Source organism: Helianthus annuus, chromosome 9, assembly GCF_002127325.2.
Source record: "Helianthus annuus cultivar XRQ/B chromosome 9, HanXRQr2.0-SUNRISE, whole genome shotgun sequence".
Lineage (NCBI taxonomy): Eukaryota > Viridiplantae > Streptophyta > Magnoliopsida > Asterales > Asteraceae > Helianthus > Helianthus annuus.
Window position 1 is genome coordinate 59,356,759 of NC_035441.2, and position 11,624 is coordinate 59,368,382.

Genomic DNA, 11,624 nt, shown 5'->3' on the forward strand with positions numbered 1-11,624 from the left:
CGTGCAAAAACAAACTGTTACAAACATTTTATACACAAATTACATCCTGAATGGGTACCGGCATGAATGCGCTCAAAGCCCTGAGTGGATCAGTTTGGGTAACGGGTCGAAATGGGCCGCCTAAAATTCATGTTCAGTATGGTTTGGATGAAACGGGGTTATGATCAAAATAGGCTCGGGTGGGTTTAAATGTTTAATTAGTTGAGCATTACATTCTGGTCCACGGACGACAAGCATAACTCACTCGTCTGGTCAGGGACCCACTTTTTATAACTCGTATTATTACAGATAAATATGAAGTCTCTTTGTTTGAGCTTTGAAATTCTTTTAGATATCATTGGACCTGTTATGTTACAAAGTGTAGCGGAAAAAGTGTTAGCCTCGATAAAATGTAATTCGATTTTATGTCTGTGTAAGAATATATGTTAATTTTTAATGGGAAATGTAAATGGCGTAGAGAGATATACAATAATTTGAACCAATAAAAGTACAAACATAAAAGTTACTCTTAAATAGTTTTAAGGAAAAGAGCACAATGTAAAATAAGAAAATATATAATATATGAATATGAATTATATATTTTATATAAGTCATTCAAAATAAATCAATGAGGGTTTTTCATGAAATATCAATGGAAAATGTATAAGTTGTGTTTTGGTACATCATAGTTAATAACAATCTAGTTATGTTTAAAGTTTTATGATGATAAAATAACATGAAGCTTCGATAAACAAAAAAGGGAAAAATAATAAATATAGCTCCATGAAAGTAGAATTGGTGTTCGATGAGAGGAAACTGATATTATAAAAATGTTTGAACCATTAAGAATAAACTTGTTTATATACATTCTTTTCCAAAACAACAATCTGTAGAAAAAGAAAATAGAATCACGTTAATGATTTCAATTATAGACTCAATTACCTGAACATTCACTGCAGGGGATTTGCACGGACCACTGAATGTAACAGGGCCTATTTGAAACAACTTCCTTGGCGGCATGACCATCGTCGGGGTTGCGCGGGCTGTTGTTACAAAAACCAACCCATGCTCAAAAGAAAGCCTGCAGAAATGAACCTAATTAGAAAACATATAAGTGGCATGTGGTTTTATAGCATGCAATGGAACCACATTCTCTTTAACTTAAAATTATAGACGTGGTTTACAACAGTGTCGTCTGTATTTCCATCTCCTTTTGGCCCATAAGCTATGACTTCGAAAATGGCTGCACTTGCGCTTTGTGGGCTAAACGAAATGTGGCAAAAGCTGAAGAAGAACACCATCAAGAAACCATTCAAAGAGGAGGAGAGTATTATTATTTGCTTGCTAATAGCCAAATCAGTTCTGAAATCATCCGTTGCAGAACCAAAGTCCGAAATCTACAGTTGATTCATCATCAAGCTCAGAGGGTCCAATGTGGCATACTGAAATATTGAAATTAACCCAAGCAAAGGCGAAGGATATAAGGGGCGGGGAGGGGCGCCCGACCCCCCGAACTTTTCGCTCAGTAGTGTTATATATGTGGTTTTTGTATAGAAATTTTTAGGCATATACGTATTTGACCCCCCGGTTTTATAGAAATTTTTGGGTATATACGTTTTCGACCCCCGCGTCATTCAGGTCAAGCTTCGCCACTGAACCCAAGCCCCTACATAACTACGATAATTCCAATTAGTAATATTCTATACGAAAGAAGAAACAACATGATAAATATGGCAAAAATCATAAATAAAAAAATGTTAATATATAAAACAAAAATAAGAAGCAATATTTAACTGAAGTGAAAGTGACAGGTGGAGCTATCAAACCTAAATCCTGAAGAACAGAGCTGCCAATAAATCCCCATCTATTCCAACAACCCATCAAAATCTTGATCACTTCATATACATGTTCTTGACCTTGTTTTTGTCCTCTTTTGAGTTGATAACATGAATATTAACTTCCAATTAAGAAGCTGCAACTAATTTAACACATTAAACGAATCGGCTCAGATTTGGCAATCGGACCTTCGTGGCTGCAAAAAAGGTTGCAGTGGAGAATATCACACTTACCGTCCTTGATTATGCCAGCCAAGCAATGGCGCCTACCAGTCATCACAGCCTTCGTGAGTTTTTTACAGCTTATGAGTCTAAAACTGAAACTGGAACAATATTTTGCCTTGAACTTCGGTGACCAAAAACGAAATCACCAACACCAATAGAATCAGATTCGAAAAGACCGTCATCGTCGCTGTAAAAGAGAAAAAATGTCACACTTCCTCATCGTTGTCAAGAGAAGTCGGCTCAGTGGTGCTATGGTTGCAACCGGAGTTGCCATACCAAATAGCAACTCACCATCATCACCGGGTAGGTGACAGGCCAAAAATTCGCTAGAACCCTAGACGTCGTCACCTAAAACACACTTGCTAAAACTCCAGTGGTCGAATGGAGGTTGAAACCCCCAAAAAGGACAAGAGGGCAGCTGGCCGGAGACCATGGCCAGTTCCTCCATCACCGCCACTCTCTCTCTTTCTCCCGTTTTTCTGTCCACTGCAAAAGATTATGGAACAGGAAGCAGTGGAATTTTAGCAATGTGGCTTCACAGCCCAAATAAGCCATTGCCCAAATCACAGCGAATACCAACAACCCACACATTAATAATCATCTTTAGAGAATAACATCACAATCCCAAATACATGCTAATTAATTACTCATGAACATCCTTCTCCTTGCATTCCAAAACTAACACAAAAACATTCATTTTGAGAATTAAATAGACAAATTTCAATAACAAATTTGAAGACAATTGTTTATGCTTATGTTAAATACACAGAATGTATTACTCTCACTGCTAAAAAATTACGAAAAAAAGGAATAAGAAAATTAAACGCTTCAATTTCAGAATAGAATTAGTTGTTTAACTAAAATGATCAAAAACTTGTGGTAAGTTTAATATCCAGATTTCTATTTTAGTTACAACTCATGTATGCATGTTAGAAATACCTAGCAATTCGACAAGTTATGGTCAAAAAACAAAAGGAAAAAAGGTATCGTTTTGCTTTGAATTTGGGGAAAAGTATGACAATAACAAACACCAGAACTCAAATCATCATCACTTTTTAGTTGCTAACACAGCAAATGACTGGAAACCAGATATTGCTATACGAATATAATACTATTCATCTTGACACAATCGCATCATTAAAGAAAGAGTTAGAATTAACTAAAATTGAAAATGAGCGAATAGATAAGAAATTGATGAGCTATGTTACATCGTCCTATGTCCTTGAGTAGATTGTTCCACAACAGCCTCATGCAACACCAGTCTTTAAAAGCGTTCCACCCCCAATGTGGAATCATTATACTCAAAAGTATCCAGATGGGGTGGAAGCTGCATTGAACCTCAAGTTAAGGACAATTGAGAATGAGTTGCCAGAGAGCATTGACGTTACATTCTCTCCGCCAGACACAGACAATGAGTCACAGGTCATCAAGACTGTTGTCGATCAGTGTTAGATGAAGAGAGTGATAACTATGAGGTTGAGACCATGAAATCTCATTCTGAGAAGTCTGTTACTGATTCTGAAGATGCGGGTAACTTTTTAGATCGTTTCATACCGAAATCAGACAAAAGTGCGAATGATGATCCGATCATGGTGGTCTACACTATGATTAGAACTGACAAGCTTTACTCTGATTTCGAGTATCCTCTTCAGAACGCAAAGACTGAAAACGTTGAGAAGGTTTTCAAATTGGTCGAAATTGACATTGATATGGTAAACAACAAGGAATTCATTTCGAAACCAAAAAAGTCGTTTGTTACGTCATGTTCTAACAATTCGGGTAAGAAAGAGTGGGAAGGGAATGGTAACAACAAGAAGAATGGAAACAACTTTAAAAAAAAAGGAATTGGTTTTGAGAAAAAGATGGCTAAGAAGGTTGTCAAGCCAAAGGATAACATGAAAGATGTTTTTGTCACTGGACCAAGTGTTGATGAAGAAGAGGAATACATTTTTAGTCAGAAAGCCGTTGACGATTTCAATGCGGCGAAGAACTGAAAGAAGAGTCATTCAAGTCAACTTTTGTCGAATATGACAAAAGAGTTTGCTATCGCTGTAGTGAGATCGGACACATGGCAAAACAATGCAAGAATGTTTTTGAAAAACCTGTCGTTGTAAAACCTGTTGTTTAAAAACCCCGACCTAAGTCACCAATTGACAAAAAGGGTAAAAAACCAATGGTTTCACCAATCCGCATCTTGAAAAGGGGTGAATCGTTGAAGTCCGAGGATAAGCCGAAATCGACCTTCGAGGTCGGCGAATCTTCAAAGACCAACAAGACTTCGAAGATTTATCCGAAAACAAAAATTTTTGAAAATCAATCATGGATTGTGAAAACAAAACCATCGGTCGAGGTGAAAAAGATGGAAAAGATTTTGCAAAATGAAACAAGAGTTTGTAAAGAAAGAAGTCAAACCAAAAGTAAAAACTGATGTTCCGAATGTCACGTTTAATTTTCAAAAGATTGATGTGCCGTGTGATTTAGTGTTTGGGAGTGTTTCAGCAGTTAAAAAGTCTTGGGCATCATTGTTTGAATGATTTACTATGATGTTTGCAGGGGCTGCCCATGTCTATCATTTCAAAATGGAATATGGATAGTGGGGCCTCTAGACATATGACGGGGATGCTGGCACTGCTCTATGATGTAAAATCAATCAATGGAGGTTACGTGGGATTTGCCGGAAACCAGGGTGGCAGGATTGTGGGCCAAGGAACCCTGACGAATGGAGTGAATTCTTTTGAGAAAGTGAGCTACATCATAGAATTGGAAAACAACTTACTTAGTATTTCTCAAATCTGTTAAAAATCGTTTACTGTACATTTCACGAAAAAACGATTGTCTAGTTTTAAAACCTGGGTTTAAAATCCCTGATGAAATAGTGTTGTTGCGAGCTCCGCGCAAAAACGATTTATACATTCTTGACATGAGTGTCGCAACACCCACCAATCATCAAAAACAATGTTTTGTGTCGAAAACCAAAGCAACAGAAAAGGAGTCAATTATGTGGCATCGTAAGATGGGCCACATTCATGTTAGAAAAATGAATTTTCTGGTGCATAATGATTTAGTCAAAGGTGTGAATTTAAAGAATTTTCATTTGTCTGATGATTGTGTAGCTTGTAAAAAGGGAAAGCAGACTCGAAAGACACACCCACAAAAGCTGCTAAATTCGATCAGAGTACCGCTTGAGAGACTCCACATGGATCTCTTCAGGCCGGTCAATGTGAAGAGTATTAGTGGTGATTTATACTGCTTGGTTGTAACTGATGACTATACAAGGTTTTCGTAGGTAGTGTGCTTGGAAAGAAAGGATCAGACGTTTGAGTCGCTGATGGTTCTGTTCAAAAAGATGGAGACGCTGTATAAGCTGCCGATCCGAAGAATAAGAAGTGATAACGGAACAAAATTCAAGAATTACAAAATGCTCGAGTTCTGCAATGAAAAGGGGATTCTTCATGAATTCAACGCGCCTTACACTCCACAACAGAACGACGTTGCTGAAAGAAAGAACCGCACCCTAATTGAAACTGCTCGAACGATGTTAGCCAATTCAAAGTTACCGATCTTCTTCTGGAGTGAAGCAGTGGCTGCAGCTTGTTACACTTTGAACCGTGTGCTCACCGTCAAGAAGTACAAGAAAACAAGTTTTGAGTTGCTACACCGATATAAGCCCAATCTGAAATGTCTGGAGCCATTTGGATCTCCATGTACTTTTATTGATGAAAATGGTAAATTCGGTGCTAAGTCAAATGATGGTTTCTTTGTAGGTTACGCGAGCCCATTGAAGAGGGTGTTTGTGCCGTGCCTGGGAAAAGTAATACAAGTTCAGCATGTGGGTTGTCAGAAGTACACAATTCCACCACAATTTCCTGGACAAAGATTCTTGTTCGACTATGATAAACTCTAGGAGTCCTTCCAACTACCGGATCAGCTGAGTGACGAGGCACCGCCTTATCCAAATGCCTATATCAATATCAGAGTCAAAATACCACTGTTTGAGTGGCGGAAACAAACAGTGTTGAATCAGAGAGAAATGAGTAGAAAACAGAAGAATATCACTTTTAACACTTGTTTCTCATTAACTTTCACTTGAAAATCCGGCAGCAGTTCAGTTACAACTTCGAGATTCCGTGCCAAATGAGAAACACACACCACTATATATAGGCCTTCTAATTCCGCTTGAAATGACACCTTGTCATTTCGAGCGGAATCACAACCTTTTGATTTCGCTTGAAATGTCAAAGTGTCATTTCAAGCGGAATCACAACATTAACACATCAAATTTACATTCAGCCCCCTGTACTATACGTAATTGACATATTTGACCCCTAGACCCTATACAAGCATGACCTAGACTAAGACGTAGGCTTTAGACATCGTGCATTAACAAACTCCCCCTTGGATACAGCCGGAGTCTTCAGTCTTGGTCTTCGGGTCTTCATCTCTTCATAGCGACTTGAAAGTTTCTTCTCTTGACTTAGGCTTCTTCCTAAGCAAGTTCCTTAGCCTTTCGTTCTCTTTCTTCACTCTATTAGCTTCTTCAGCCTGTATCTACATCCACTTTCCTTTGTTTTCTTCAAGCTTCTTTCATTCTCGTTCAGCTTTCCTCTTTTCTTTCTCCTCAAGCAACCACCATTTCGAATTCCATTTACTTTCAGAATTTATGCCTTTCTAAAAGCAAATAGTTACAACTCTTTGAAATTGCATGGCTTGCTCTCTATCTTCAGCCTGGAAGTGGATCTTGTTGATAAACAAACATTCAATATCCTTTGCTGATTAGTCCATCCGTCCGAATGGACCATGTCCATCCGTTGGATAGACTTTGCACTCACTCCAAAATCTTTTCTTCTATTTAAAAAACATCAGTTATACACCAAAATTATTTTCGTTCCAACAAAGTAGCCTATATGTCCGAATGGACAATGTTCATCCGTCCAGATAGGCTAAGCCCTACTCGTCCAGATGAACAAAGCCCCTCCGTCCAGATGAACAAAGCCCATCCGTCCGGATGAACTATGCCATCAGCCTGAATGGACTATTGAACACTCAACCTGTTTTTACTCCACTCGACACTCCGATTTTGACCGTTTCAACCATTAGGAAGACTTATGTGTCTGTTCCCATTCGCAGGCTGACCCGACGCTCTCTTCAATCCAACCGACCGTGTTTAGCTGTTAAACACGCATTGTGAGTATACTCGAACCCTTTTTCGCTTAACGCACTTTTGGGTGTTACTTACGTTCTCCATCAAAAACACAACACACAACGCTTAACACTTTTATAGACCCCAACCGCTCCTGCATGCTATACGTGGTTTGTTGAATGCTTGTTGCTTTGCTTATACAGTGATTACTTACCCGACCACCTTTAGCAAAGATAGTACTATAGTTTGGACTCAGCACCTGTTTGTTCAGGGGTTGCTAAGGATCACATTTACTTCACGTGTTCAAATTGGTGAACATGTGTCGTGCATACTCTACTCGCAGTCACATTGTTAGGTTGTATCATTGTTGGTAGTTGACATGCATCGCCCGTTACGTGTTACATGCTGGTTATCCGTAAACACTTTTATATTATATCTATGCAAACTTTTGTACTCACCTTTACTTTATGTATTGACATTCATTTAACATATGTGACAGGTTGATGAATTGTTATGCTGTAAACGAGATAGGAAGTCTAGAAACTCACCAAATAAAAGTCTAGGTTGTCGGATCAAGTTTTGTTTATGAGAACTTGTTATCTGTAATTACTGTTTGTTGAATATTTGTTCGTTGGTATGGGATGATGAACCTTTTGTTGGATCGGGTTTTCACTCCGTAACAATTGCGAACCGACTCGTGTAACGTGCGGAATTCGTACACGAACGTGACCGAACACACTAGACGTAATTATAACCGTGATACTGTTGAATGATCTGAAATCATACAACACCTGAATCATGTACACAACACTTTCTCTCTCTAGCTTCTCTCTCTAACACTAGAGCTCTCCAAAGTGCAAATGGCAAAAGTCTCTAAAGTCTAACACTAAACAACTATATATAAGCAACATCTAAGGTCACCTGATCGAGTAGGCATCCGATCGGGTGGTCATCTGATCGGATTGCCATCCAATCGGTTAGCCTTTAACTAGTTAAGTTTCCGTTAAACTTTCCGTTACGCTACGCTACGATTTGGATATTGCCGCAGTCAATCTCAAACATTGAATCAATCTCGTAGCGTCTTGTTTTTCTCTCTCTCTCTTTGAGTCTTCTTGAAGCTTTAACATCTTTAGCAACATAGACTTCTTCTTGCTCAAACAGAATCCCTGTGGATCTGTCTTCAGCTTCAGCTCCCCCTTTCAATAGACTCTTTCTTCAGGCTCCCCCTTTCGTCAAGCTTCCGTGCTTTTGGGATCGACACCTGGCTTTCCGGTTACAACCTCCTTCAAGATAGTTACCTGGCTCCTTGAATGCACGCTCCCCCTTGCATTGAGCTCGTCTTCAGACTCCCCCTTAGACTCGGCTATCGGGATCGTAGTCTGGCATAATCATCTGCAATTCTCAAACATTTATCAGTAAAAGCATCTTGAACATCTAGGATTAAAACCTGGTACTCTTAGCATAAGCTAAAATATTTCGACAGTGAAAGCTTTTTCGATTGTCCAGGAATCGTGACCTGGATCTTACAAACTTTTAATCAAGATCCTGGCTTTAAAAATATAATAATATGAATATATCCAGGAATACTTGATTCTCTCCCCCTATCAACAATCTTCATAGATTTGGCAGTATTTAAGCAATCAAGATCAAAACTTAGCTCTTTACAACAGATTTTTAACAATTTAAGAATCCAAATCCCTCACAGATAATCATCCAAGTCCAACTTAATGACCTTGGAGATTTCACAAACTGTTTTTGATTTTTTTTAAAAACAACAAGTTTCAACTTAATGAACTTGTTTATTTTCAGAAACACGATTAGCATATTTAGATTTTGAAACTCAGCTTTCAGACATCGGTTTTCGAAAATAAAGTGGAATCAAAATCTTTTTGTATTTTTCTGAAAGATAAAAGCAGTAAAGAAATATTTACAACCATATTTACAGACAATATTTTTTAGTTCGTGTCAGAGGATCATACCAGTTTTGACAAATCACTAGCACCGTTGAGCTTTAAACACTCTAGTTCTAAACGATTCACTTAGATTGTTAGTATACTGATCCACTTAAATTTTCACACAAAGTTCAACTGATTCGAGATATGATTTAGTGTTTTAAGGACTTAAACTTATTCGTGTGTCCCACCTCAGAATATACTCCTGTATCAAAATTCCCTAGATTCAGTCTTACAGGTGAGTATACCAATCTGATATCTGTATCTGGGTTAGTGCGAGACCTTGAGAGCTCAGGTATGAACTCCCGTTCAGTCAAAGAGATGAAGGCTTGACTTTAGGTGTGTTCCCTTTAGAGAATCTTTTCTTCAACTGCAATTGATTCATATCCTTCGATATTTTCAATTTTTATGCAGAGGGTAAGCTTTTAAAGCCTGTAAAGTATTATACGAGGTCTAGGGCATTGCTTCCGCAATATCAGAAGACCAGGTATAACACCCCAGATATCAAACAGTATAAAGACCTAGTATCTCAGAATCAGGCAATCTCTCACACAAGATTTCGGGGGTTACCCATATATCCGAGAGATGTTCCCCACGAGATAAGTAAGTATTGATATTTAGGTTTATATCTCGAAAACAATATACTAAGCGTGTAAAAACCTACTGGCACATCATCAGTGAGACCGTTTATCACATTTGACATTCCATTTCGTTAGCGTACTGTGATTGTCTAACTGATGTACTATCATTTCCTCTTTTTACACAAAAGCTCATTTTTGAATTTTATCATGTTTTTGGCTTTTTCAAATTTTCTAATGTTTTTGGATTTTCTGACAATTTCTTACTCCCCCCTGAAATTCAAAACCAGTTAAAGAAAATTTGACAACCTGATACTGACAGCTTTGTCTCGCCATCCATTTTCTGCATCTCATGCTCTGTTTTGCACAAAATATAACATACCCCCATGATTTACAACCATTGATTTTCGACAGTTTGAAAACCGTTTTTCAAACTTGCGAAAGTAATCATGTTTGTTCAGCCGTGAGGGTTTCGGCATATTCACTAAACATATTTTTGAATTTTTGATTTTTGAAAATTAAAAACAAACATATTTTTTGGTTTTCAAATTTTCAGTTTTTAGGGTTTTTGAAATATTGTTTATTTATATACAAACTCCTTGTTTTTCAGTTGCAGGGTTCAACAGCCTTCTCCTCTCGTGCCAGGCTGCTTCCTTCGTTGGTTTGGCTTTCATTCTCTTTCTGAAGCACCTGCACATTCAAATTACTCAATTACTTGAATAAGCTAGCCCAGGTCTGTTTGACCTTAGGCATTTCAACACAATATGCTTCTTTCAACTTCAAAAAATCTTTGTCATTCTGTACAAAGACTTTTTCAATTGTGACATCATCTTTTTCTTTATTTACCGAAGTCATTTGTTTCTTAACTGTCCATGTTTGACCTTTTGGAGTACCTATTTTGTAAAAATGTGAATCTTTTTGAACATTTTGATTTTCAACAACTTTTGTTTTCCAAAACTGATTTAGTTTCGTTGCATCGACAGTTGTTTTCCAACTTTGTGTTTTTCTTAATCTGTGTGAGAATTCCAAGTTTGTCTTGAATCGAACCTATTCGTGTTTGATTTCCAGGTTTGATTCGAAGCAAACTTGTTTGTGTTGTACCTCCAAGTTTGTTTTGAATCAAATCTGATTTTCAGATTTTCAGATTTCTGTCTTTCAACATCATCAGACTTCTTTTTCGACTCAACATCAACAGGTTTCAGATTTGGACACTTGAGAGCAAGATGTCCAGTTTGATCACATTTAAAACATGTTCTCTTGGACACATCTTTGACCTGTTGTTGTTGCTTTTTCTGAGCATAGAACTCTTCATTAGACTGTTGTCTAAATTAAAGTTCTTTCTCTTCTTCGGAACTTGTTCTGTGAACAAAATTCATTTGTGTCTGATAATTTGGCGTTTCATTTCTTTTCTTTTCCAGTTCTGTTTCTTTTTATAACCCAACCAAGCCATCATGTTTTTCCTTTTGTAACCAGGTTTGTTATAAAAAGTTTTGTGACTCTTTCCAGCAAACTTTGAAATCTCAGATTTTTCAATCTCAACCATTTTGAAAACTTTGTCAATCTTTTCTGAAATCACATTCTGAATCGGGAATACAATATCTAAGAATAATTTGTCCGATCCAATCATGGTATAAACCAATCCTTTTGAATCATCATTCAATTTTTTCTCAGATTTTGAGTTTTTCAGATATTCTTCATGAAAACTACCTCCATTTTCATCCTGTGATTCAGATTTACCTGCTTCAACCGACTCTTCTTTCAACACACTTTCAACGACCTTACCTACCACCTCCGAATCACTTGAATCATCAGATTTGGAATAGGTTACGTCAATGTTATCTGGCAATTGATCGACCATGTTGAAAGCTTTTTCGACTTTCTCATCATCATAAAATGCAAACTTTTCCGGTGGAGG

General features: G+C 37.6%; 1 protein-coding gene and 1 long non-coding RNA gene across 4 annotated transcripts; both read right to left on the reverse strand.

The window, feature by feature from the left end:
- Positions 1-318: 318 nt before the first annotated feature.
- Positions 319-1,440, reverse strand: LOC118481906 (polygalacturonase-2-like). 3 transcript variants are annotated; one of them, XR_004866330.1, is made up of 3 exons: positions 1,167-1,440; positions 922-1,060; positions 319-343 (listed from the first exon to the last, which is right to left on the reverse strand). XR_004866330.1 is itself a non-coding variant. In XM_035977234.1 (3 exons), exons 1-3 carry the CDS (start codon positions 1,278-1,280, stop codon positions 335-337), a joined length of 288 nt encoding a protein of 95 aa, XP_035833127.1. In that variant the 5' UTR covers positions 1,281-1,440; the 3' UTR covers positions 319-334. The 3 variants fall into 3 exon arrangements, 1 of the variants encoding a protein (XP_035833127.1); XR_004866329.1 differs by having other exon boundaries at positions 1,164-1,440; XM_035977234.1 differs by having other exon boundaries at positions 1,141-1,440.
- Positions 1,441-1,635: 195 nt separating this feature from the next.
- On the reverse strand, positions 1,636-2,771 carry LOC118481907. Its single transcript, XR_004866331.1, has 3 exons — positions 2,049-2,771; positions 1,806-1,957; positions 1,636-1,653 (listed from the first exon to the last, which is right to left on the reverse strand). It is a non-coding gene; the product is annotated as an uncharacterized LOC118481907 (long non-coding RNA).
- Positions 2,772-11,624: the final 8,853 nt, after the last annotated feature.

Excerpts from the sequence above, each read along its gene's own strand:
- LOC118481906 (XM_035977234.1), bottom strand. The coding sequence starts at position 1,280 with ATGGTGTTCTTCTTCAGCTTTTGCCACATTTCGTTTAGCCCACAAAGC. Across the intron at positions 1,061-1,140 it reads AACCACGTCTATAATTTTAA|GCTTTCTTTTGAGCATGGGT; the intron begins GTTAAAGAGAAT and ends TCATTTCTGCAG.